The sequence below is a fragment of the Pungitius pungitius genome, chromosome 6, assembly GCF_949316345.1.
Source record: "Pungitius pungitius chromosome 6, fPunPun2.1, whole genome shotgun sequence".
NCBI lineage: Eukaryota > Metazoa > Chordata > Actinopteri > Perciformes > Gasterosteidae > Pungitius > Pungitius pungitius.
This window is the reverse complement of record NC_084905.1, coordinates 2,533,704-2,561,132: the sequence shown is the minus strand read 5'-3', so window position 1 is coordinate 2,561,132 and position 27,429 is coordinate 2,533,704. Positions and strand designations below refer to the sequence as shown.

At 45.2% G+C, this 27,429-nt stretch overlaps 2 protein-coding genes across 4 annotated transcripts in view; both read left to right on the top strand.

Annotated features, from left to right (window-relative positions):
- Positions 1-24,667, top strand: part of abcc8 (ATP-binding cassette, sub-family C (CFTR/MRP), member 8) — a 44,517-nt gene extending 19,850 nt beyond the window's left edge. The window contains exons 11-39 of one of the 3 annotated variants that reach the window (XM_037451031.2): positions 397-559; positions 1,561-1,601; positions 1,983-2,128; positions 3,773-3,887; positions 4,128-4,247; positions 5,115-5,187; positions 5,301-5,406; positions 9,057-9,089; positions 9,924-9,962; positions 10,301-10,399; positions 12,177-12,261; positions 12,599-12,679; positions 13,196-13,333; positions 13,656-13,781; positions 13,954-14,050; positions 15,479-15,726; positions 17,178-17,335; positions 18,034-18,261; positions 18,688-18,780; positions 19,357-19,459; positions 19,877-19,990; positions 20,331-20,451; positions 21,476-21,606; positions 21,704-21,782; positions 21,925-22,033; positions 22,560-22,663; positions 23,571-23,704; positions 24,110-24,172; positions 24,381-24,667. In XM_037451031.2, coding sequence (XP_037306928.1) covers positions 397-559; positions 1,561-1,601; positions 1,983-2,128; positions 3,773-3,887; positions 4,128-4,247; positions 5,115-5,187; positions 5,301-5,406; positions 9,057-9,089; positions 9,924-9,962; positions 10,301-10,399; positions 12,177-12,261; positions 12,599-12,679; positions 13,196-13,333; positions 13,656-13,781; positions 13,954-14,050; positions 15,479-15,726; positions 17,178-17,335; positions 18,034-18,261; positions 18,688-18,780; positions 19,357-19,459; positions 19,877-19,990; positions 20,331-20,451; positions 21,476-21,606; positions 21,704-21,782; positions 21,925-22,033; positions 22,560-22,663; positions 23,571-23,704; positions 24,110-24,172; positions 24,381-24,518 — 3,285 coding nt within the window. In that variant the 3' untranslated portion in view covers positions 24,519-24,667. Of the gene's footprint in view, positions 1-396; positions 560-1,560; positions 1,602-1,982; positions 2,129-3,772; positions 3,888-4,067; positions 4,248-5,114; positions 5,188-5,300; positions 5,407-9,056; positions 9,090-9,923; positions 9,963-10,300; positions 10,400-12,176; positions 12,262-12,598; positions 12,680-13,195; positions 13,334-13,655; positions 13,782-13,953; positions 14,051-14,494; positions 14,622-15,478; positions 15,727-17,177; positions 17,336-18,033; positions 18,262-18,687; positions 18,781-19,356; positions 19,460-19,876; positions 19,991-20,330; positions 20,452-21,475; positions 21,607-21,703; positions 21,783-21,924; positions 22,034-22,559; positions 22,664-23,570; positions 23,705-24,109; positions 24,173-24,380 lie in introns of those variants that run through there. The other 2 variants (XM_037451030.2, XM_062562838.1) reach the window with 2 other exon arrangements.
- Positions 24,668-25,454: 787 nt separating this feature from the next.
- kcnj11 (potassium inwardly rectifying channel subfamily J member 11) lies at positions 25,455-27,129 on the top strand. The gene has a single exon (XM_037451032.2). The coding sequence runs from the start codon at positions 25,754-25,756 to the stop codon at positions 26,915-26,917; it is 1,164 nt and encodes a 387-aa protein (XP_037306929.1). The 5' UTR covers positions 25,455-25,753; the 3' UTR covers positions 26,918-27,129.
- The last annotated feature ends 300 nt before the right edge of the window (positions 27,130-27,429 follow it).

The window sequence follows — 27,429 nt, the reverse complement described above, 5'->3', positions numbered from 1 at the left end:
GTTCTATGTGACTGTTATGATCTGTTATGATGCCATGCTAGCAGTTAAAAATGACGGTGTCATTTGGCAGGCGGGGAAGGGGTCCAGACTTAAACATCTCCATAATTAAAGACTATTTTAATGCTTTTATTTCGATCATCACTGTTAAAATGAATAATGTTTCTGCGCACTTAACATTTTATACTTCTTATCCCTTCTCAGTTTCTCTCTCAGTGGAGGTTTTTTTCGGGGATCATAGGATGAAATTATTTTGGTGATCCATTAACTTTAAATTAATGATCACCAACGCAATTCAATTTGCTGCTAATAGTTTTCTCCACCTCCCCCCCCCCCCCCCGACTTTTTGGTCTGGCATTGTCATCTTGTCACGTTTGTCTTTGATTTATTTGTCTCCAGGAATATTCCAGTGAACGCCTAAAAAAGACCAACGAGCTGCTGCGGGGCATCAAGCTGCTGAAGCTGTACGCGTGGGAACGCATCTTCTGTGACAGTGTGGAGGGGACGCGAGGCAAAGAGCTCACCAACCTGAAGGCCTTCGCTTTTTACACATGCATATCCAGTAAGGCACTTTGTTCCTTCTTCTGAACTTGCATTCGAGCTTTGTTAAAGGCGTGTGCAAAAAAAAAATTAATTAAAAAAATCGGGAGGCACGAGCCACCGCATCCCTTTTTATTTCCCTACTGTGTTACAATTGCAGTTCCAGCTTAGTTGAAGTCAACACCTTAATTCAACACATATCTAGGCTATGTGTAAAGTTAATTAATGTTGGCATGATTAACATGGATTATTGTACTTCCATTCATTCCTCATTTACTGCACCATATAGTCAGGCAATGTCTTATTACGTCCAGGTAAACAGTTGCTGCAGCCTGCATGGCTGCAATCCTTTAATACTGTGTTGAAATCTAAAACACACAGTGGCATATTGAAGCAGAGTGAGCCATCACAATTTCCTCCCCTCCTCAGGAGAGGAACACAATGTTGTGGCAGTACGAATTGGAGGATGTTGTGATTACTTTGCTGACCTGATCTCCCAGGACACACAGGTCACATATCTGTGAGGCCGTTTTATTGATTGCCAAATTGTGGATAAAGTCACGGCTGTTTACTTTTTCCTCAAACTTGACCAAGTTATAATTGACAAAATTTGAACAGAACATCTGTCGCTTTGTGAGTCAATTGTACGAAAGAGTTGGAGTCATCATCCAGTGTCAAGATCAGATTCATTTGCAACACTTAGTAGAGTTAAATGAACCGTTTGATAGGATTGAAATGCAACTGTACAGTGTCACACTTCTTGGTATCGGGCTTAACTCCATGTAATACGGTGCATGGGTCGTAGAGGGTGCGCCAGGAACCACAGGGTTGTTGGTTCGATCCTTGGCTTCCCCGTGTCCCATGTCAAAGTGGTTAAAATTGTTAGTTAAAATTTACTCTCACAGAGTTCATTTGAGTCTGTCCATTTCGCTGTGCAGCAGTAGAAAAATAAATTATTCTCCACTTAATATTTTTATTGTAAAAGCCTTGACATCTTCCTCTCTGCTTCTTTTCTGCTTTCAGTTTTCATGAATGCAGCCATTCCAATCGCAGCTGTATTGACCGTGAGTCTCATCATTCATTGGGGTTATCTTCACCTCATTTATTAATGACAAAGAAGACACAGTTCGAAAGACATTTCACACCCACAGGTATCCGGCACTATATCCTGCCTGTATTTCCAGAAGTAGTGGTTGTAGACTTGATTCGTGACAAATTGGAACAGGTCCACATACCAAATAGAGGGATGATTTCACAGGAAAACTCAAGTTTGACAGAAACCTGATTTTCACAACCAGAGAATAACTTTTTTGTTTTGTTTTCTCGGGTCCCACCTTGCACGGACCTTTAGCGTGTGTCAGCCAGTCTCTCAGTACAAAGGTTCAAGGATCTAACAGCACGCCGCTGAGACTGACCTCCATTTTGTCCTTTCCCTCATCCTGCAGACGTTTGTGGTTCATGTTCAGATCTCCGAGGACGCCGATCTTTCCCCAGCTGTGGCCTTTGCCTCTCTGTCCCTCTTTCACATCCTTGTCACCCCCCTCTTCCTGCTCTCCAGCGTCGTGCGCTCCACCGTGAAGGCTCTTGTTAGGTGAGAAACGGAATTATGATTTTTTGCAGTCGAGGACAACATCGAATTTGTCATCTTTGTGGGCAATTTCTCTTCTTTAAAAGAATGACCAACACAGCTTCATGATGTCAAGGAAAACTAGAAAATACAAATTCCATTTCATTTTTCTTACGCGACGTTTGAAAATACTTGAGTTTGTATTTGTATTAGTGTATCAGTTATAGATGCCAAACTGCACACAATGTACTGATCCACATCAGTTATGACAACAACGTGCAGTAAAGTAAGAGCACCAGAGAGTTACAGATGCAGCATACAGAAGAATTTCTAAGGCAAACTCAAACACTTTCCAAATAGTGGGTGTTCAGAAAAGGCAAGAAGGTAAAAACATTTCACTCGAGCTGCGAAGCCGATACGTGTGCAACATAATTTACAGTTGAAATGGAAAATAAAGATTTCATTTTCAAGCAGGCCGTCAAGGACCCGACAGCAGGGGAGATAAGACAGGCAATCAAGGGGGTTTTGACAAAGTGTTATTCACAGCAAGAGTTTCTTGAGCATCCTGCCATAACTGACTTCACTTAAAACCATCAAAAAATACAGGAAAAGAAAATGTAAAAAGCATTAAGAAATGGATTGAAACATTAAAACGATAATTGAGCTCAGAACGGCTTCACTGGACTTGAGGTTCACATGACCAATGTCCACATCTAACTCGCCTCTAGTTCTGTGACTAACCAACACGCTTCAATTATTAGACAGGCACACGCAAGCAGGCACACGCTTACACCCGTGTGATCGCACGATCCAACTGGAGATTTTGCTGAATTGACCGTCCTCTCGGGATGTCTCGCGAGGTCAATGAAGCTGTACTCTGAAAAGCGGGTCCGTTTGAATCGAATCAGCTGCAGCTTTTCGGATAGAAAGTGACCACATGGCAGCGTTCTAGTCAGTGGGGATGATGAAACTGGCATCGCACACGGATGTAACCACCTTTTCTGAACAAGCGTGGCCGTTCTGTGGAGGCTTCCTCAGATCCTCAGGGATGTCTATTTTAGGGGGGGGGGGGGGGGGAGGGGGGCGTGTGATCCGACACACTTTGTCAGACCCTGCCAACGAAGAAAACCTTTTTATCTTCACACCTCGACATTGGAAAATGTCTCTTTGTTGCAAACAAAAGCCAATTAGCTAATTTAATGAATGCAAAGTAAATTAACATTTTTCCTACGTCATCTTGCTGTTGATGCTGCGTCTCACAACGGTTTCTCAGGTGTGTTCTCTACTCTGCGCTGATTGTCTTTATGCGAAATGCGGATACACACAAGAGTTGATGGGTGGAAATGAGTCCCAGTGACAGATTTAGTAATTTGATTTAAATGGGCTTTATCAGGGAAGTATTGGCTCTCATTTAGGTAGTGAAGCAGAAGATGTAGAAACATGTGACTGTAATAGAAATAGTGAGAGAGAGTGAAAGCGTGTCGGTCTGTTTCACTGAATATGAAATGACAGAAAACAAGTGGGATGCTGTTTTCTTTGAACGCGAGTGAGCTTATTATAAGTAAGTCTGTGCTAAGTCTGCTAGTAGGAATCATCCGTTAATATGCTTTGAACATATTCTACAGAATGATTCGATTGATTAATTGACTTCTCTCTATTAACCCGCAGTGTCCAGAAGCTCAGCGAGTTTTTCTCCAGTGATGAGATTGGAGATGAACAAGATCCCCGAGTGACATTAACCTCTGGCTCCAGCAATCACAACCAAAATAGATACCAGGCCGTGGTGAGTCCATGGAAACAGATCTACGTGGGGTTGGATTCAATTAAGCAATGAAGCAGACAAAATGTGTTTCTTGCTCTCCCCTGCTGCCCCGTGCAGGCCTCTCACTCTGCTGTGAATGGTGTTTTCTTCCTCCGTCTTATTGTCTTCCCTTGTGTCTGGTGTTACACGACCTTCCTCTAGCCATCCTCTAAACCTCTCCCCTCCTCCTCCTCCTCCTCCTCGTTGGCTCAACACCTTCAGCCCTTGAAGGTGGTCAACCGGAAGCATCCCCCGAGGGACGACTGGAAAAACTACAACTCACCGGGGCACCACGAGGGCGACGGACCCTACCAGGACATGGACCAAGACATCTGTTTCAAGGTGAGACGACGGGACAATGTCTCATCCTCCACCACGTGTCCTCTGCTCGGATGTGGCAGTTAGGGGGGGGCAATTAGGAACATTTCCACTTTGTTTTAAAGCTCAGTCCTTTTGAATTACACTGACTGGAGTTAATGAGAGCAAATGCTCTTGTTGTCCAGGTTTTGTTCTCACTTTTAGACATTTCTTTGTAGGGGACAAAAATCTGTCAATTGTGTTTTTAAATCTAAAACGGGCCTGAAGTCACAGACACCCCCCTGTGGAAATACAGAAAGAAAAAGATAAATACACAAAAATGCAGTGAAGAAAAAAAATGTGGGCATTTAAAGACCAAGCTTAAACCATGAACATTTCAAAATTGATCTACATTAAATATGGTTAGTCTATTTAGCAGTAAAAGGAAGAACACAATATCAATCAATAGATAGCATCATTGTGTTGGATCTCGTTCTATGTGCATCGCGTTACACATATTACACACTGCGCCTTTATCCCAGTTAAATCAACTGTTGTGAGGTTTCATTATAACATACTCTGTTCCTCATTATGATATTTTGTACACCAAGGGAACCGTATCCGAGTATTGTGTCAATTTTCTGGGCCTTGCAGTTTAAAAACTGCACTGATGTGTAGTATTTACATTTGTTACTACATCACGGATGCTGTCGATTGGAGTTTCATAGACTCAGTTAGTCAATCTCGCTAAATAATAGCTGCAGGATCCTGCATTTAAATGAGTAGAAAATGGCAACACATTTACATTTTTCTGCATCATTTTGTACGGCATGCGTGTTTAAGGATTATTTTCTATACGGTGAGTTAATCTCAGCCTGACATGTGGATGGGTCTGTGCTATGCTCTCCTCAGATAACTAGCGGCTATTTCACCTGGACTGATGGACCGCCAACACTCTCTAATGTGGACATCAAGATTCCTTTCGGTGAGTGTCAGGCAGCTCTGATGTACAGTCTGCCTCCTAAAATCCTCTCATTACCTCTTTCTGTAGCCAGTTTGCATCTGCTAGCTCACTGTTTGGTTATCAAAACCTTGCAGGCAAGCTCACTATGATTGTGGGCCAAGTGGGTTGTGGAAAATCGTCCCTGTTGCTGGCAGCACTGGGGGAGATGCAGCGAGTATCAGGAGTCGTCGCCTGGAACAGGTTAGTTACAAGTTCACTGGTCTCTGTCTGTGTCAATCAACTCGGACGCTTCAGTGGAAAACCGTTCAATCCCTTTAGAGGTTTAAATTATTGAGCTTAACGGGGAAAAACTGTCCTCTGTGAAAACAACTTCGACCATCCTTTAAACCCAGGGTTTGTCGATGGGTGCAGGCGATTGTTTGTCCTAATTATCCAATATTGTGATTGGATGCATCCCATTCTGAGCCTAAATGATTCAAGTAGACTATTAAATGTATATTTTAATGGGTTAAGGCCGGTCTCAAAATAGTAAGTATACAAAAGTCATCCTGACACATCAATACATTTAATTATAAAGTAGTCCCATACATGTCCCCTCAGGGAAATGCTTGCTTGAAAGAGAATTGCTTCTCACAGAGGCCATACCACCACTGTTATCATGTCACATTTGTGTTCCTCACTCTCAGCCTGTGAGGGAATCTTGGTTCCCTCTTTTTCATAAATCCTGTGCCCTGGGCGAAGCAATTAATATCAAAATTAGACCTCTTGCTATGTCACGGCAATATAACATAAATGGATTTGTAGGTCAGTGAAATGAGCTGATACTGCAGCTTTTAGTGGATGAAAGTGTAGAGAAATGGGAGGATTTGTTCATGCACCACTGACCCATAATTAGTCAGAAGCAGATGCGGAAACATCCCAACAGACTCGCTGTGAATGCAGGCGAGAAACCGCTTTAAACACATGACACCAACATAACACCACGCTAACTATGCAGCTCCCATTTCCCTAAAAAACAAAATCCCTTTACTTCAAAAACCACTCCAGGTTTTGGAGCGCATTGTAAATCACTTTGGACTAAAGTGATGAATCTCTATTCGATTCTCTAAAGCTTTCTACTGGAACTCTTGTATCAAGCAGGGAATCTCTGCGTCGGAGCAATTTCATATTTACATGATATTCTTAAAAGGTCACTTACAGTTTTTTTTAAAGATCTTTTTTTGTAGTTCAGTTAATGTGACACTTGATGAAATTGACATATAAGGACACTAGTTTTGCACATTTCCAGGTTGACATTTTTGTAGCTTTGCTCTTTTATCAAATTGTGCAGTATTAAGGTTGGGGACACAGGAACTGATCCTGAAGGCGTCACCGTGGCTGTAACACAATTCGATTATATAAATTCACCTTTAAACTAATTTGTTTCGATGGCTTTTGCCATGTTGCTCTGACCTACTATTGAAAACGGATCTGGATAGTTTCATTAGAAACAAACCCAACGGATCAAGAAAAACAGCCAGAGCGTGTTCGAAATAGCTCCGATGCAACCGAGTCCTCTCATCACCACCAATGCATTGTGGGAGTCATCAGCCTCAATCTGAGCATCTCATCAACTCCTCAGGATATCAGTTTCCATTTGTCAACATGGTCCAGTTTCCCCTACTTGATTGTCGTGACATCCCTGGCAGTCACGCTCTCACAAATGCTTCTGTCCAGATGCCAGGGCTGATATTAGGATGGATGGATGGAGGGGGTCTGGCACCCTACCAGGTGCCGGACCCCCTCCCTTCTAACGGACCCGGCAGTATACTTAAGGAGCTGTCGCTTGAATTTGCCCTTCTGAAGCATTCAGACGCGTTGAGAGTTTGTCTGTATGTTTCTGCCACGTTTTAGATGTTATTGTTGTGCTGTGTTTTCAATTGGGATCATTTGTGGGTGCAACTTAATATTTGGAAGGGTATTTGCGACAGAAGGAAGCCCAGCAGATACAAACAAACCAAGATAAGAAAGGCCCAAAGGAGAAAGCAATAAGATGAATGAGCGCCGCGTGTGCCTGAGAGCACTAAACGTCATCAACAATCAGACGGATGAGTGTGTAAACTCTCTTCACATCCTCGTTTGATATGACTGGTGGCTCTGAGAATCCACCGAGCATCAGCTGGTGTTCATGTTTATGTAAGAGGGGAAACGAGGGAACCAACCAACCCCAACTGGGGGAATTTCCCCTCAGTTGTTATATACATTAGTTTAACAACCGACAACTGTTTAAAGCACGCAGATCCGTTACTGAGATGTTTTTAACAAAAGGACAAGACAAGTTTGCAAGGGAGGAAGTTATATGAACGAACAACCAATCTTCCTCTAACAGTATATAACACCCTCACAGGAACAGGGACTAAGGGGGAATGAGGCCGTCCCAGCGGGGGCCTGTTAACTGCTGGCCCTGATTATGGAATTGGTCGGAGAGGAGCCGGCCTGAGGCCCCCTCTCACATGCTCCTTGTGTTTGTGTAATCAAGTAATTAGACAAACCTCAGCTTCTCGACACGTACCACGTGGTCTTCCGCAGCAGATGGAATTGTGCGCAGATTTTATGCACTTGACCAACATCTAAACCCCCGCCATCATTCCTCTCCCACCTGTTCCCACCAGCTAGCGCTCCGATGGCTCACTCCAAACATGGCACAGAGCCGTATTTAAAGTGGTTAGCTATTTATAGCTTGACCTCAGTGACCGGTCAAAGCCGTGCAGGTCGGATTCCTTGTTTACAGTTAGGTTCAGTGTCACAAAACCGGGCAGCGCAGCCAGTTCTAATGGGACCCCGGACCCGGGCTGCAGGGTTGTTAAACAGCATAATATCAGCTGGCTCACTCCGCTGTCCCGAGATCGAGTGAAACAAGCACTCGAATCCAAAGTGTCACTTTGGTGGCTGAAAAAAAAACAGGAAGTGAAAAAAAACAGCCTTTCATTAAGAGAATAAAATAAATGTTTTTTTTGACAGACCGGACATTAATTATAAGGCGTGGTGACCACAATAAACACGCACCATTACGCCCAGGCATCATTATGGGAAGTTTTAAATGGGGGTTTAAGTTGATTAAAGACAATTTGTGTAGTTCCTCCGTCTGGCTTTGAGGATTTTCTCTGTTTATTGCAACTGTGTTGCACGACGCCCTCATGAAGTCTGCTCTAACGTAACGCTGAAGTGTTGAAGACGTGAGGGGGGAACAGCCCTCACTACTTTAGTCTGAGATGAAAGATCTTCAGTGTTTTCCCAGTGCCATTAGGTCATTTTCTCAAGTACTAGTACTAGAGTACTATCATTTGGTTGTTTGACATTTGTTATCCTTGAACGAAGGGAATGTCTACCCCGCTTACAAAAAAAGTACATTTGATATTTGAAGAGATTATTTTTCATCTTGCCCTTTTTTATAACGCCCCAAATTTGATTTTGTGCGAAAAGCTTTGACTTTTGACAGAGAGTGTGACTGCTTCTCAAATACCACTCACGGGTTCTCTTGCTTGCAGCTGCAGTTCACTGTTTCAAACCAGCGCTCGCTCCTCCGAGAGTCACCTTCTCAGGACAAGGGAGGCGTCAACTCGGGAAACCTAAAAATACACCACACATTCAACCGGGCACGTAGAAAGCTCAAAAAAGAACATCGCATTTTATTAGATGTTAACTCCGGGTCTCCAGGTTAATGATTATGTCCACCTGTGTGTATTGTGTGTGTAGAAGAGTTTTGAGTTTCAAGGCCTTAATGGATTACATAACCAGACAACCTAAATAGTCCCTGCTTGAAGTATATTGTTGTGTGAAGTTGAATATTTACATCGTTTTGATCTGAATAGTCAGGGACACTTTGATTTCTTTATTTCTTTCATTTGCAGCCTGCCAAACCTGGAGTCTGAGGGAGATGAAAGGTAAGTTAAAAATCACTGCCGTCTTGTTCTTTTCGTTGTGGTTTAAAAGCAGCCTGAACATCTGAGGGTATGAGTCAGTGCGAGTTGATTACATTACAAAATATGGGCCTGTATTACCCAACATGTTCCAAGTGAACTATTTTTAATAAAAGGAAGGACATTTATTTCTTCTGCACATAAAACATCAGCGGACTCACCACCCTAAATGCCTCACACAGCTATGTTCACAATTCATGCTAATCACTGGTTCAGACCATTTCAATAGTGTTGTTGTTTTACCACTTATTGTGGAGGGTTTTTTTCATACTTGCGTGGGTGAATTAGCCATAACGTTTTTTTTTTCACTCTGCAATTACACACACTGTGGCATCCATGTGGCCTTTTACAGTTATACAAGCAGACAGCCACAGACCCCGTGTTGACGCACTAATCCCAGGCCGGGGAATCGGAGCCTCTGAGAACTGAATGCGTCAGACTCCTATCGCGTTTATGCCGATTTGCATATCACCAACTCCCAGAAAGACGGATTGTAAAGGGGCCGCTGGGCCTTATTTTTAGGGGGTGGTAAGATCACCGCCAATGATAGATGGGCTCATATATGGCAGTCAATGGAGGGTTTGTGTTTGGCCTGCTGAGAAATCACATGATTGCCATGGTGAGGATTTGGTTTGTTTGTTATCTGTAAATCATTTCCTGACAAAGGGGAAGTCAATCACCTGTTTGTTTTAGAGGGAACAGTGTTGCTTATTTAGTGTTTTGTGTGTGTGTGTGTGTGTGTGTGTGTGTGTGTGTGTGTGTGTGTGTGTGTGTGTGTGTGACTTCTTTTCTCTGTAGTCTCAATGACAGAGATGCAGCAGGTGACGGAGAAATCAGGTGAGTTTAGACAACAGCAGACGTAGTCACCGTGGAGACAAATCAACATAATCAGCAGCGCAGAACAGCAACCCTCATGCTTATCTAGAACTCCACTGGCAATGGTAGAAAACAATATGTCCCCTCTGCTCACGTATTTACCCTGTCAACACACACCGACGCCAAACACACGCCAGTCTCAAGTGATCTCTGGATCAGGTCTTTATAGGCCCGAGTCATTTAGGGTCCAGACGTTCGATAATCATTGTTTGAAACAAAAGACTCACGAAGGAGTAGCAATGGAGAACGGATTGTTGATTGAGCGGAACTCGTTCGTGTGTTTTCAAAACCTCTGGTAGGAAGAGAGGTGCCGTGGGCTACGCCTCCCAGAAGCCCTGGCTGTTGAACGCGACACTGGTGGAGAACATCACCTTTGAGATGCCCATGATCCAACCCAGGTAAGATCTCACACCCCGACAAACAAAGTGGCTTAAAAAGGGCTGTAGTGAAGGTTGCATCTCATTTGATGATTTTTTTTTTTGACAACAGTAAAGAGGTGACAAGGAGTTGGAGGAGAGAGTGCGGCTGGTAAATCAGGACATTGCTTGTAGAGCTACGGTTAAAATGTTAAAAGCGCGTCGCACAGGCTCCGCCTTCTATTGGATCTGGTGGGTCGAGCACAATGAACGCACCACGTGTCGGCGACTTTCAACCCATATTAACAGGGTTCCTCACAGTTTCCTGTTAAATACATATATGCTATCTGTTAATCACACACAAATTAGTGTGATTAAGTGCCAAAGAGGAGTAAATATTTGTATTTTCCACCTGATGAACTGGAAAATTGAGTGTAGCGGTTTGTTGATTTGTCCAACAGCCGGTTTTCAGTCCACTACTTTGACATTCAGAGTGGTGGTTTTAACACAATAATGAATGTGGTGTCAGCGCAAGCTGTCAAGACGAAATAGAACCACCTTCCCGCTCCCCAAGGCCACAGTGTTGAATTATACGTTTCAATGTCTGATTAAGTCAACACTTTGTGTACAGGGGAAAAAAAACAGCAAAGAGAGCCTTCCAAAAAAGAACCCGTTCAGACACCGAGACAAAGGGATTTGTCTCGGGTGAAGTTGTTTTTTTAGAGTTTTCCTAGTTTCACTCGCTCCTGGCTCAACAACATATGCTGTTTTTCGCATGCGTGAGCACGGTCAAAAACACACACACACACACACATTCTCGTTTAATGACTCACACTCAGACACAATTTTCCACACTCACAATTTCCCTCCTCTGAACAAATGGTCCCTCCGAAAGGTCAGTTGCTTGGTTCTAATGCACTGTTTTTATAAAATAAATCCAGTAGGGCTCTGTGGTCTGTTATTGCGGAGCTGTTTACCCGACCACCTTTTTCTTTCTCTTCACACATCGTTCTCTAATAGTTCTCCTCTTCCTGCTCTCACTTTATTTAATGTAACTCCTTCACAGCAACTATTTGGACCTGAAATAATAGTATAAACACAGTTTATGCCTGCTATTTCATGTCGATTTGGCTTCCATTTATCTACCGGAATGCATCAATTCTGGCTCGGGAGGTACCTAAATATAGACCAGATGTGTTTATAACTTGGGTTTTACTTTAATATTACACTTTAGTTTAGTAAAAATAGCTCAGTTGTCCATTTGTATGCAAACAATTTAGACATCAGCATCATTGTCACTGCATTGTTGTTTTTGTTAGATTCAGACTAAGAATATACAGCTGATGGAGGAACATCTCATCCATTCATATTAATCAACCTATTCTCGCCTGTGACTCTGTATGTTTTAGCTCAAAATGTTCTCAAAGCTCCAGCAATAACAGAACTGTCGAGCTTCCTTGATCAACCCGAGGGGGCGGCTTCGTGTCAACCACAATTTCAAGACCCTGCGCGCCGATCCAAATGGGTGACACGGAGATGCAGATTCGTTTTTAAATCTGAACGACCGACCGAAGCAGCCGTGGACTTCTTCTCCGTGTCTGTTGAAGCAGTGACTGCTCTCTGCTCACACTTTGAAGTCACACCACAGCGGCTGCGGAAGCCTCTTCTTTTTCCCCCCCTTCTTTTCCATTCTAGAAGTTTATGAATCATACCAAATTGATTTCCTGTCTAGAGGTCAATAATGAGCAGGCCCATATCCCTCCTGCCTGGCGTTGGCATTGGAATCAGGGCTCATTTGCATTCGCTCTCTGCCGGCCAGGTACGACGCTGTCATCGAAGCCTGCTCCCTTCAGCCGGACATCGACATCCTGCCCCAGGGGGACCAGACAGAGATCGGTGAGCGGGTCAGTAAAGTTCATGATTTTCTCAGCGTTCCTCGTCGATCTTTTTATTCTGAAGCGCCAAAAAATGAAAAGGCAAAGCCTCGCGCTGTGGCCCCCCCTTCTATTGCAGAATCATTTGTTATCGTTACTGTGGAAACAGGACTTGATGTAAGCGTGCACGGAGCTGGGCTGACCTTGTTCAGCCAAACCACTGTCACGTTGGATTTCGTCATGCGCCAGCAATCCTGGCAATAAGCTGCGATCCCCTTTGTTACTCAGACGCCCCTACACATTCATGGACGTGATCAAATCTCTTTGTTGTGAATCGTGCAATAATGTTGTCTGCTCCCCGGTGCAGGGTATCATCCTGTCAGGGGGACAGAAGCAGCGCATCAGCGTGGCCAGAGCCTTGTACCAACAGACCAACGTGGTATTTCTGGTGAGTCTTTGTCCTTTCGATCAAAAGAGCCACCGGGACGGATGTCGTGGTCTCGTTAGTAGACGGTGGATCTGTGCTGCCAGTGAAACATTGTGGGCTGACGACTCCGATGTGATGCTATTTCTGATGCCTCCTACGTGACCAAAATAGCAACACGTTCTCCTAAGCTCAGCCGCAGGGCAGAGGAGCTCCATGCAACTTTCAGCTGACAGTTGTAACGATCGGTCACTGGGGCAGTTCTTTGGCATTTTTACAGCCTCTCGGTTATTAATAGTGACTTTGATAACAATAGCTTCCATGAAATGTAAAGAATAAAAAGCAATGCTAGTAGTCAGTCAGACCACCTTCAACACAAGTAAATAATCAGAAATCTTGAGTAATAAACTCTGAATAATTAGTAGCTACAGGTTTTTTTTCCCTGACTCAAATTGATGCTGATTAAGTTATTATTTTTTCATGTTACAGAGAAATACCTTTTCTCACCCAGCTGTTTATCTGTTTATGCCGTTTTTTTAGGATGATCCATTCTCTGCCTTAGACATCCACCTCAGTGACCACCTGATGCAAGATGGTATTCTCAAGCTCCTGAGAGAGGAGAAGAGGACAGTGGTTTTGGTAACCCACAAACTTCAGTATTTACCACAAGCAGACTGGGTAAGACCTGTGTGTGTGTGTGTGTGTGTGTGTGTGTGTGTGTGTGTGTGTGTGTGTGTGTGTGTGTGTGTGTGTGTGTGTGTGTGTGTGTGTGTGTGTGTGTGTGTGTGTGTGAAACACAGATATTCACAGCTATTATCTTAATTAACTGAATTGTTTGTTTTCTTTGCACACAATGATTCTCCATAATGAATGTTGTCATTTCATTGATGATGTGAAGAATTCATTTGAGATGCAGACCGTTCATCTCAGAAAGAGAATAAAAATAGATGCCAGCTAATACTACTTCCTCTGGTTTGTGTATCTGTTTTGTTTTTATTAGATCATTGCCATGAAAGACGGCACCATCCAGACAGAAGGGACTCTGAAAAACATCCAGAAGTCTGAGCCTGAGCTGTTTGAGCACTGGAAGACCCTGATGCACAGACAAGACCAGGAGTTTGAGACGGTAAACAGTAACTGAAAAAATGCTGATGAATCCTAAATGATTTGAAACTCTTTGCTTTTCGTTGATTGGACAGTTCCTTTGATTAACCTGCCTGTCTGCTCGGTTGCTGATCAGAATGTGGTCTTTTGGTTTTGAGGAGAGAGGGATCAGCTTTTCCCCGTTTGTCCTCCAGGAGACGGAAGCGGCGAGTATGACGGATCTGGAGAGGAAAAACCTTCGGAGGGCCATGTACTCCAGGGATGTCGCCAGGACCGAAGAGGACGAGGAAGGTGAGACAAAAGCTTAATTTGACGTCCTTCAGTCTGATTATAATTATTGTGTGTCCGTACTGATAATAATAATAATAATAATGGTTTCCCTTCCTCGGTTATTTGTATCTGCTGAGTAGCAGCACCTCACATGTTACACTAAAGCTTATTTTTAATGATTCAATAGTTTCAATGGTTCCAAATCCCCTGTATGTCTCCTGTTCTTTATTCGTTATATCCTGTCTATGCAAAAGAAAACAGGACATGGGTATCAAATGCTCTAGACTCTCTGCTGAGTCTGGCGTCTCATGACTTGGCTTCTCTTTGGACTCTCAGCAGCAACCAGATACGACACCACCCGCCCCCCCCCCACCCCCCTCGCAGCCTCCTGCTGTGGCTAAACTCTGAATCTGACCCTTTATCTGTGTGTGTCTCTGCTGTTGAATGTGCAGCTGTGGTGGATGGTGCGAAGGTGCAGTGGCTGTCCTCTTTATCTGTATTCTGTGTTGTCTCCCGCGTGCTGGTGGAACCCCTGAGGTGACTTGTGAGATGGCTTCGGCACCAAGTGCTGCTTTCTTGTTCAATCGAGCAGGTGTGGCCGAAAAAAAAAAAAAGTCTGTGACGTTGTGACCCTGCAAGCAACCCGCAGCTGTGTCAGCTCGCCCCCCCCACTTTAGAATCCCATTATGTATAATTTTCTTTTTCCCCATATTTCCTTCACTTCTGCTTTTTTTTTACCCTGCTTAATGGCAGCATGATTGCACAGTAGATGATGGTAGCTACAGTCTGTTCGACCATTGCTTGTCTTCCGCTCCATTTCTTTCCCTCTCGTTCTCCCCTTTTGCCATCCACTGGTAGACCTCCATGCGAAGCCTCTTGGCCCAAAGCCTCTTGCCCCAAAGCTTGCTGCATGAAATTACATGATTTATATTTACGGCTGTAGGTTGTAAACATACTCCTCAAACCCAGCCAGGGTCATGGCTTTGCCTTTGCCCCTGAACAAGATGCCATTCGTGTGAATGAGCATTTGCTTGGTCTTGCAGAACATGGATGTGGATGTCGTTGTCTTCAGATAAGTTTAACTCTGTGGTTGCTCCTCTCCTTCGACCCTCTCTCTCTTTTCTCCTCTTCTCCGCCAGTCCTTGTTAGTAAATTCTCTTCAGAAATATATGAGAAATGTGTTAGAAAAACAGACACAAAAAAAACAGAGGTAATGAAATATTTATCAGGAGGGCTGGGACGAGTAGGAGGAATGTCAGACGGATCAGAGATCACATGCGCAGCGAGTCAAAGCAGAGGAGGCCACAGTTAAATAGAGACGTTAGTGTTGTGAGGCCAACATAATACATATTCATGGATTATGCAATGCAATATTTCCTTCCGCAATAAACAAATCAAACTTCAAAAAACGTGAAACATTCGAACTCACCCCGTCTGTCTTAATCCCAGAGGAATCCGTGGAGAGCGACGAAGACGAGAACCTGTCGCAGGTCATGCGCCACCGTGCCACCATCCCCTGGCAGTCCTGTGGCACCTACCTGTCCTCCGCCGGGGTCCTCCTGCTCACCGTGCTCCTCCTGTCCCAGCTCCTCAAACACACCCTCATGGTCGCCATCGACTACTGGCTGGCACATTGGACGTCGAACGTCATTGCGGCCAAGATCGCAGCGACAGCTCGCAACTGTACCATTGTTAAGGTGAGCGGCTGAAGTGGAAAGTAGTGTGCGTTTGGGATGAATTGCATTCGTTTTATAGTCAAGCAATTGGTCAATGAATTCCAATTAAATAATGGAAGAACAGGTTGCAGACCTTTTCCGGATTGGAGTGTTTGCACCCTGCGGCAACTGAAGCTCAGATTCATCTGCATAAACGTGCAGAGCTTTGTTTCATGTAGAATCATCCAAAAATACCTGCAGCAATCACCTAAATAAATTATCTCTCAGGTCTCCTACGATCATGAGGAAGGGTGCGTGTGGCAGAAAGAAAGTTTGTCCTCAATTCAAAACTTCCTCAGTCTAAAGCTCCTCTTTTGTCAGCAACCTCTTTCCCAATTCGTAGCATCTGACATTCACACACTCAGAAAACCATTGAGAGGAAGCAGCGAGTGGCGCACACATACAGTACAGGCGAAGGTTAAGCTGGTCCATTCACACGTCGGGGGGGGGGGTCACGTCAGCTGTTGGCAACTTCTCATGTTGCAGATATATTTGTGTGTCTGCGTGTGTCGGCCCTGTGAATTGTAACGCTAAGTCACATTTCGCACAGTCCTACAGAGGCCAAAGTCAACGTGGATACGGGGGGGGGGGGGGTTTGAAGGATACCGCGTCCTCCTGTGGTACACACACTCAGTCCTGTTCCACTATCCAATACAAACAGGGGCACATTACTGACATTGGTGGTAATATATATTTTGATATTGAGGTCCTATGTTTTTCTGTTGCAGATTGTATATTTTCAGATTCAAATCTTCTTTTTTTCCAGTACAAACCATTTTTTCACTTTCTGACTTTTGGCCCTGATCTGGCTACGTGGGCGTAGCATCAACCGAGAGGGGCACTTATTAATGAGTGCCAGCTTAACATTTGAAGGCTGAAAATCTTTCTCAACCGCGTTGCCTTCAGGAAACGCAGGTACTAAGAGCATTTAATATAAGTGCATTTCTTCATGCACACAGCGGTTGAGGAAGGTTTTCAGCCTTCTTTGTTAAGCTGTCACCCTTTCAGTTTATCCCAATAAGCCAGATCAATGTCAAAAGTGAAAGTAAAACATTATGTTTTGAAACTTTTTATAAAAATATAAAAAATGTATACAGTATGTGAAGAAGGAAAATACATTGGATTGAAAACAGAACTGAATCAAAATGATATTCAACTCTGGTTGAATTTCCTATACTATTTTTTCTATTTTTGGCCTGGATTTTGCTCCATGAACTTTATATTCCTGTGTGAATGATCCACAGAGAGATACTTAGAAAGGTCTGATTCAAAATGAATGAAACCACAGAAAACACAGGTGTTAAATTGAGGGGAAAGTGGAGAACAGCGTCTCAAAACAACAAAAAGTAGAAATGTTGCCAGATTTCAAGCCGCCGCTGTCTTCTGTTTCACGCGGCTGTAACCATCGCCCGTCTCTGGTCCTCCTTCTGCAGACTTGTCACTCGTGGTATCTGTCCGTGTTCAGCGTGCTGTGCTGCCTGGGTATCGTCCTGTGTCTGGCCTCCTCCGTGGCTGTGGAGTGGACCGGCCTCAAAGTGGCCAAAGAGCTGCACCACGACCTGCTCAACAAGATCATCCTGGCACCCATGAGGTTGGACGCTGAGCGCGCGTGTGTGTGTGTGTGTTAGTGTGTTAGTGTGTTAGTGTGTGTGTGTGTCCTGCAGCTCTGCCTGGTTGTGTTTGAAAGAGACGGGAGTGTGCTGATACTGTGTGTTTGCTGAAAGAGATCATTTAAACAGAGGAACAACGTTAAGAGCATCGCTTTTCGCCCCATTACTCAGAGCTGCAAAGCACCATCTGCTTTACTTTAAAAAAAAAAAAAAAAAAAAAAAAAAACATTGGGGGAACTTACCGACATAAGACGCTCACATGCGGATTAACCACCTGTGTGCATCTACACTCACGTACACAGCTAAACAAACACATCACTTTCACATTAAATAATGAATTCATCTAGCTGACCACACAGCACGTCTTTCGTATTGTAGACGATGGTGGCGCATGGAGTAGTGTGATACAAGGTTGGTGGTTTGAATCCCGGCTGCTCCATGTGCCATGTTAAAGTGTCCCTGAGCAAGACACCCATCCCCTGACTGATCCCCATGCAAACATGTGATGCATGGCTTTATAATGCAATGTAAGTTGCTTTAGATAAAAGCTAAATAATACGTAATAATGTTGAAATCTCAAAAATTACTATCACGGTCTCAAAGACCATTAGGAAGAATGTATTCTGGAAGTAAATTATGAAATGAGTGAGGGTTTGATTTAATGTTTCCATCCCTCCAGGCTGTTTGAGACGACCCCGCTGGGCAGCATCCTCAACAGGTTTTCCACGGACACAAACACTATTGACCAGCACATCCCCACCACCCTGGAGTGCCTCTCCCGCTCCACCCTGCTGTGTCTGTCCGCCCTGGGCGTCATCTCCTACGTGACCCCCGTCTTTCTCATCGCCCTCCTGCCGCTGGCCATCACCTGCTACTTCATGCAGAAGTACTTCCGGGTGGCCTCCAGGTCGGTCGGATGGGTCGTTACGCGTTGGTCGCGATTTGTTATCCGTTTGTTTGGATTGTGAATTTAAACACAAATAACAAAGGATACGGTTTTAAAGGCTCATTTTTTGAAATTAACATGTTTGAAAATAATATACTGTATATTTCACACGGACTTTTTAGTGTAAAAATGAAATTGACATGTCAAAAAAGTGTGTTTTTTGGCTATTGTCTTCCCCATATAATAGAGGCAGATGCTTAAATGCATGAACCCATCCCTTTACCCGCCTGAGAGGGATGCAGGTCGCAGTAAAATGTCCTTTTATTTCATCCAACAGTTCTGATCCGTGCAGTTCTGCTTTCCTCGCTTCTCCGTAACCTCTGATATTATTTGAACTTTGCTTCAGTTGATATTTTCCCTCTTTCTTTTTTTGTGTCTTCTGGTCAGGGACCTGCAGCAGCTGGAGGACAGCACCCAACTCCCTCTGCTGTGCCACTTCTCTGAGACAGTGGAAGGTCTCACCACTATAAGGGCCCTCAGGTGATTATAAACACCAGGTCAAACCATCCTAACTGAATATTATTGTACAATATATTTTTTTTTCCTGGATGTTGGAGCCTCACTATGCAACATGATGTGTGTGTGCGCAGAGCTCCACGCTAAAAGACACATTCGCCTGTGTTGATTGGGAAAAGTGTCTCTTTGATTGATGATTTTGTAAAACAACAGCTAGTTTGGGAAGCCAATCATGGTTCAAAATGCAATTTGATGTGGAAACTTGAAATCTACAATTGTTAAGGGAAGGTATTTAGTATTCAGCAGTTAAAAGTTCTGAAACAAAACTATTTGGATGTTACATTTTTTTATGAATTCAACTTTTTCTGTGGATAAGCCCGTTATAAATTCATACATTATCAATTCATTTATTACTCTTTTATCACGCCTTTCAAAAGTTGCCACGTCGGGGTTACCCGTGTGTTTAAAATACCCTCTAATGACGGCGATGAGTCCAGAAGATGAATTAAACCCGGTGATTCGTGCCGTTGTCGTCTAACCGGGCCGAGCCCTCAGGACACACAAAACCAAAAAGGCGCACTTGTCTTTCTCCGCCGGCAGGTACGAGCCCAGGTTCAGGCAGAGGTTACTGCAGTACACGGACGCCAACAACATCGCGTCCCTCTTCCGCACAGCGGCCAACCGCTGGCTGGAGGTCCGGATGGTAATGACCATTTTGCTCAGTGCTTCAGGATTCACCTCAGGTCTGTTGGCTGTTGGTCGGACGGCCGGCTCCCTCTGTTGGGAAACCCCCCGAAAAAAAACCTTGCCTGTTTTTATTAAGGTCACGTTTTCTGTGTTCTCCGTGTGATGCTTTATCTGTCGACCACCTCGCAGCCTGTGTGGCTTGCGGCGTTTCACAGTGTGACGCCCGGAGATTCCTCTCGCCTTTTAATGGATTCATGTGCGAAGGAAAACAAACAGGGCCTTTTTGTCCGCCCTCTATGTGTGCTGACATTAAACTGATCTCCTCTTTTTAAATTGACCTTTTTGGAATTATTCGGCGATGCTTCATCTCGCTGCTGTTGCCGTTGTCTCTCTCTCTCTCTCTCTCTCTCCCTCTCTCTCTCTCTCTCTGCAGGAGTATATTGGAGCTTGTGTGGTGTTGGTGGCGGCTGTGACCTCCATCAGTAATTCTCTCTACAACCAGCTGACCCCCGGTCTGGTGGGGCTGGGACTGACCTACGCACTCCTGGTGAGACCGTGTGGGGGGGGTATGCTTCTGACCAATCATTTCTGAGAGGTTGTCAGTGTCTTAACTGCACATCTTTTGGCCAAAAATATCACTTTGAAATGTTGAAATGTCAAATCTGCCTGAACATCTGTTGAATCAGATCAACATCATTGTTCTGTTGTTGGTAATTATGTAAAAAAAACTTCTTTCTCGTTATCATTTCAATCTGGTGAATTTAATATGTTCAACTAAACTGAATAATTAAATGTTACATCGACCAAAGGAAGTGTCTGCCTACGTTGACATTAACCCACTCCTTCCTCCTCCTCCTCCTCCTCCTCCTCCTCCCTCTATGTGTCAGGTATCCAACTACATGAACTGGATGGTGCGTAACCTGGCCGATATGGAAGTACAGCTCGGCTCGGTCAAGAGAATCAACGGTCTGCTCAAAACTGAGCCGGAGAATTACGAGGGACTCCTCAGTGAGTGCAGCGACACATTAAAGATCCATCTCGAATCGACCTCCTTTCAACTCGGGGCCCGATAGGAATTGATTTTGTTTTGGGCCGCACAGAGCGGCGTGCAGCCGGTGCGAACGCCAAATTCGTATTAAGCTTTAAGAGCTGATGAATCTGAAAACTGTTGAGCCACCACCACTCAGTGTCTGGTGTTTCATTCAACCAGCTATGTCACGCTGTCGAGGCCTCGCGCTGTAGATTTCCACCCCGGCCCCTGTCTCAAGATTCAAGTCTCGCGTCGTGTTTTTATGGTTTTATCTCGCCGTAGTTAGTTTCTTTGTGTGAAGTTAACGGCCAGATTGCAGTGGGACGCCCTGCCGAGTGCACCTGGAGCACTGCCGCACACACTTTTTGTAATTGTGTGGCCAGGCTTGTGTCACACACCCGCGGAGCACACTAAAAAAGGGATAATCACGGGTTGGCTTTGACAATCACAGCCAATCACATTCGCTGCTTTCCACCTTCTTTAAAACTTGGCCATCCTGCCGTGATGCCCTTTGGGAAACCTAAAAGGTTTTTATAGGAGCGGACTTTTGACCGATCAAGTGCTTTTTGCTCCAAGAGCTGTAGTTTGGGACGTGGTTATAAAACACCTTGTATGCTTTGTGTGATTAGATAAAATCTATCTAATCTATCACACCATGTTGCTTCTCCCGCTTGCACTGTAATTAAGAATAGGGAGCAGCTATTGTGCCTTCTATACTAATTAATACTTCCAGTAATCACTCTTCAGTCTGAGATCACATGTGCAGCAAATATCTGGTGCCTTTGTAAGGTTGTCAAGAGCCACCAGAGCGGATTCAAATGCATTTTAACAAACAGAAATGTATTTCAGATGAACATTTAATGTCTTTCATTAACATGATGATTACGCTCATCCCACGGCCTCCACATCCTGCTGCTGAGTTTAACAAATCCAGTGGTCCCACATTTTAAGCCTTTATATGAAGGGGTAAATAATGTACTGATGTTCCTGCGTCTGTCTCAGCTGTGTCTCAGATCCCCGACAGCTGGCCCAAAGAGGGAGAGATCAAGATCCAGAATTTGAGTGTCCGGTATGATGCCGCGCTGAAGCCAGTGCTCAAAAACGTCAACTCACACATCCACTCTGGACAGAAGGTAGCCAAACGGAGGCCACCTGTGAACCCACAGATTTAACGATGAATGAATTTTGCTTGTTCATAATGAGTCAAACTGAGTTTGTTTTTTTTTTTAGGTGGGAATATGCGGCAGGACAGGAAGTGGCAAATCCTCTTTCTCCTTGGCCTTATTCCGCATGGTGGACATGTTTGAGGGTACGGCAAAAACGTCCACGCTTGCATTGACCTCCCTGGAATGGGAAATTCAGCACATTGAAAAATTATTTTTTTAATACAAGGTAGTCCATCTTTTATGTGTTTGGGTGTGCAATGCTATTTTCTGTTCTTCCTTTCAAAGGGAGGATTATCATCGATGGCATTGACATCGCCAAGCTGCCCCTGCAGACGCTCCGGTCTCGCTTGTCCATCATCCTTCAGGACCCCTTTCTGTTCAGCGGCGCCATCCGGTACGACGAACGCCACTTCAGAATTCATTTCACCCGCCGGACCAAATTTTACATTTGGTTGAAAATGAAGTATTTGGTGTCTTCGGCCGGCAAACCGCGACGCACCGAGGGAACTCATCTGAAGCACAAAGCCGTGTCATGTCAGACAGTAGACCAGGGGACCTTTAAGGAAGCCATGTGATGCCGTCGGGGAGCGGGAAGCTACTTCAAATAGACTGAGGTCACACGTGACATTGGCGCTGTTAAAAATGTAACGTCATTGTTGAAATCCCATGTCAAAGTGTCCCTGAGCAATACACCTAACCCCGAATTGCTCAAATGTAAACACCATGTGTTAAAAATGCAATGTAAGTTACTTTAGCCAAATGACGTTGTATTTAACAATGAGCAGATTCATTTTTTATTCCGAGTTCAATTGTTAACCCTTTTTTGAGTGTTGATTTCACACTGACAAGATTGGGACAATACAAACACCAGCTTAGAGCTCAAATTGAGTCCATCTAACTCTCTGAAATCTGCTGTGAAGGTTCAACCTGGACCCGGAGATGAAGGCTACAGATGAGATGCTCTGGGAAGCTCTGGAGATCGCTCAGCTGAAGCCTGTTGTCAAATCCCTCCCAGGAGGCCTGGGTGAGAAACGTGTGTGTGTGTGTGTGTGTGTGTGTTCATCTTCCACGTGAGTCTTCCCATCTCTTGCTCTGAGGCAACTTTGTGACACCTCCCAGTTTCCCATTAACAACGATCGGGTTACTGTATCCGATACACATGAGCATGAATCTTTTAAATCTCCCACTGAGCCGCAGTCTGTGTGAAGCCGCTTTATGCTTAGCTCACTTGAGATCATATTTTGGACTTAGTAGACGTGGCATTTTCAGACGCAGTCTCACCAGATCAGATATTAGCGGAGCTTTAGAGTCGTGTTCCTCTTAACCCACATACATGGAGACTGCTCTGCACGCTGATGCACGATGCCTTCGCCTCTGCAGAATTGTTGCTTCAGCTGCTTCTGGTTTGAAGTGCATCCAAACCGATGGGTTTTTATGTCTCTGTCGTCCGTTTACTTATAAATAAAGGCAGAGAAAGCATTCATTACTCGGAAGAGTGCCGCTTCACATGTCGCCGGCTTCGATCAATGGGACTCTGACAGATGTGTGTGTCGGTGTGTAACGTGTTCAATGTAAGTTACTCATTGCGTTAGTTACCGTTCACTGGAGCTAAATGTCTATTGATCTGTAGCCTTAGCCAGCCGGGCTAAGGACTAATTTGTAATTAGTAATTAAGTCAAAGTAAGCGTTTAGTGTCGATGCCGAGTCTTGCGTTGAATATTGAGCAGTAAACAGTTATTTGCACTGAGTGTAAGTGTTTGGATTGGAATTGAGTTTCATAAAGGTTTGTGAACTTAAAAAACACTGTTTTACTTCATATACTTACCAATTGTTATCCTCTCATGTCATATATGCCTGATTTTAATATTTACACCTGTATCGTAATCACTATACAAGAATATCAACATACTAACAATGTTTATTTTATTCAGATGCCATGGTGACAGAGGGTGGAGAAAACTTCAGTCAGGGTCAGAGACAGCTGTTCTGTCTGGCCAGAGCCTTCGTCAGGAAGAGCAGCATCCTCATCATGGACGAAGCCACTGCTTCCATCGACATGGCAACGGTCAGTGTCTTTCAATTTGGGGTCAAGGGTTGCACCTCAAAGCGGTGCTTTGCTCTAAACCAGGAGAGGACAGAACAAGAGAGTGTGTGCGTTGTGTTGGGGAGAGACCTGAGGAAATAGAAGGGAAACGCTCGGAGCCTCATGGGGAGACAGTCATTTTTCACACCCTTCAAGAATCAGTGGTCACAAAGAGCGACATTTCCAGCATACAACGGCGCAGCGTTTAATCAGGGACGAGGAGCGAGGGAGGTGACAGTAATAAGCTCCAACGCCGTTGAAAAGCACCAAGGAACAAGTTAAATGGCTCTTTTGTTTTGTTGTTGTTTGCTTTGCATACCACTTTGTGCTTGTCCTTGATTCTCCCCTCCTCTCCTCCTCCTCCCCCTCCCACATCTGTCCTCACAGGAGAGCATCCTGCAGAAAGTTGTGATGACCGCTTTTGCGGACCGAACAGTAGTCACTATAGCAGTGAGTATCTCCCCCTAAACTGGGCCGGGCCAAATTATTTCTGCGTATTTTCCACGACACACAACCATTTATTCCACCTCCTACTACACCAGTGTCACTGGAGTGGTACTCCTCAGTGTAAAAATGAAAGTTTGTGTGGTAAAGCTTTTTGGGTTTTTTTTCTCGAATGGAGGTAGTAACTGTTTCTTTCCCCCCCTCCGCCGTGCAGCATCGCGTCCACACCATCCTGAATGCTGACCTGGTGATTGTGATGAAGCGGGGGATCATCCTGGAGTACGACCGGCCCCAGGCCCTGCTGGACAAGGAGGACAGCGTCTTCACCTCCTTCGTACGGGCGGACAAATAGCACAAGAGGAGGAGAAGCGTTAGACCAAGCCATTCAAAGTGCAATTGTCCCATCGAAGATATATTCCTTTTATTTTATAATTGTCTTGTATAATATTTGTACATACAAAGTAAATGCTTTGTTAATAAAACACTAATGATCATTAACAAGTGTGGGGTTTTTCTCTTTCTGTTGAGGTTGGTCAGGATGAGGACTAAAGGGGTTTTTTGTGCTTGTGTGAATGAAACCTTGTGACAGTTACCTAAATAAACGAGTCATCGGCAGCTTGCAGGTTCAAAAAATGAGCTGAAGAGGACACTGCGCTGTCCAGCAAGAGGAGGCCAAGGACCAGAGCCCCGGCATAGTGTTCTGTATCCATATCTTCTTATACTCAGGGGTGCCACGGCCCGGGATGAGCAGCTGCAGCCGAGCCGACACGTGACATTAGAAAGTCATCGAGGAGCACGGCCTCCTGTAAAATGAGGCGTGCGAGGCTGGAATGGAGAAGAGAAGGAGCCGCGGCGAACTTAGGACTCCGGATGAATACATGAAAAGGATCCTTTTTTTTACTTTGTATTCATGTGGAGCAAAGTTCATCCCAAACAGCCTAAAGACGACTCGCTGTACATAGTGCTCTATATTTAACCCGTTATATATTCACGCCTGCCTGTGGGCTTTAGTTTTAAGGGCCCACTCCCGCCTTCTCATCGGAAAAAGAATCAAAGAGAGGGCTGGGCGCCACAGAGGGTACAGGCCCACCTTTACCTCCCAACGTCTCCTTCTCACGTTACCAAGCTAAGGTGAAGTGGCCGACTCAGCACAGAGCCCCTAATGTGCCGCCGAAGCCTGCCTCCTGGTCCACGGGATGATAAAACCCGCTTTTGCTCCGGCATCAACATTTAACATCTCACTCGCTCCATTTCCACGGCAACTGCGCACGGGGTCGATTGTCAGTGGAGGTGGGCAGTGTGGCGCGTCCAGCGCGTGCGGGGCCGGTTTGAGTGACGGGGGGCAGCTGTGGAGCTGGAAGGAGAATTTCTCCCCTGTGACTGCGTGCGCGGTTGTGGAGCGCCCGATCCGGAGGCAACGTGAGGAGCGCGCATACCTCCAGAAAACGGACCAGAAGACTGCGCTCGACAGCTGAGGCGTTTGTAAGCAAAGACGCCGGGGGACGAGGTGAATAATTCATCTTCAACAGGGCCAAGGAGATCTCTAAAAAAGCCACACGACTTGGGGGTCCATAGCATGGGAGCGCTATGTTGTCCAGGAAAGGACTCATTCCAGAGGATTATTTGCTGACACGTCTGGCTGAGGATGTGCTGCGGCCAAAGTGTTTCAAGGCCAAACCGGGGAAAGCACGGTTCGTCACCAAGAACGGCACCTGCAATGTAGCGCACACCAACATCAGAGAACAAGGTCGATTCTTGCTGGACGTCTTCACCACTCTCGTGGATTTAAAATGGCTCCACACGCTCATCATTTTCACCATGTCATACCTGTGCAGTTGGCTCCTTTTCGGGATGATCTGGTGGCTCATCGCGTTCGCGCATGGCGACCTGGACCAGAGGGGAGACGACTTTGTCCCGTGCGTAACGGACATTCACTCCTTCTCCTCCGCTTTCCTCTTCTCGATAGAGGTCCAGGTGACTATCGGCTTCGGGGGCCGGATGGTCACAGAGGAGTGCGTCTCCGCCATCGTCGTCCTGATCGTGCAGAACATCGTCGGACTGCTCATCAACGCCATCATGCTCGGTTGCATCTTCATGAAAACCGCGCAGGCCAATCGGCGCGCAGAGACGCTCATTTTCAGCAAGCACGCAGTCATCTCCGTCCGAAACAACAAGCTGTGCTTCATGATCCGGATCGGCGACCTGAGGAAGAGCATGATCATCAGCGCCACCGTGCGGTTGCAGGTGGTCAGGAGAAGCACCACCGAGGAGGGCGAGGTTCTGCCTCTGGACCAGATCGACATCCACATGGATAACCCGGTGGGCACCAACGGCGTCTTCCTGGTGTCCCCGCTGATCATCTGCCACGTGATCGACAAGGACAGCCCCCTGTACGAGTTGTCCGCTTGTGACCTGCAGTACGACGACATCGAGGTGATCGCGGTGCTGGAAGGGGTGGTGGAGACCACGGGCATCACCACCCAGGCCAGGACCTCCTACGTGTCGGAGGAGATCCTGTGGGGGCAGCGCTTCGTGCCGACGGTCTCCGCGGAGGACGGCATGTACGCCGTGGACTACTCCAAGTTCGGGAACACCACGAAGGTCCCCACGCCGTGCTGCAGCGCCAAAAAGCTGGACGAGGCGGGCGGCATCGCTCGGTTTAAACTAAGCGAGGGCGTCACCTTGCGGTCGACTGTGAGAAGGCGGCGCGGCTCCGCGGGGCCCCGCAGGTCAAAGAAGGAGCCCGAGTGACCGCACGGCCCACGCCGTGCTGCAGCTGATGAACGCGTGTGGTGGAGAAGCTCTAATCAATCATCCTCATGGGATGTGCGTGTTTTCGTTCAGGGTCACAGAATTGAGCCAGAAGGAAAAGGAAGTGCGGTTTGGTTGCATCTGATCGTTTTTTTAAATCTATAATTATGAGTGCGTGCATGTTTTTAAAAGTAATAAAGGTGAATTATTCATTTGAAGTTTTTTTTTTGAAGGGGGGGTGGAGACCAAATGATTTAACGTACCTTCAAAGATTTAGCATTCCATAAATATAGGGATTAAAATACATACTGATAAAATGTTCTAATATAATAGGTTATAAATGTACTTAGCATGCAGTCGCGTGCATTGTCACGTGTGTCAAAACAAGCTAAAAACAAATGTCCTAGTATATCATAAAAACAATAAAGCTGATAAAAATGTCATTTAAAGATTCAAATTAGGGCCGGGACTCGATTAAAAATACAACTGTAAACTTTGAAACAGTTTTGAGG

Coding starts and splice junctions, on each gene's coding strand:
- kcnj11 (XM_037451032.2), top strand. CDS start 25,754: ATGTTGTCCAGGAAAGGACTCATTCCAGAGGATTATTTGCTGACACGT.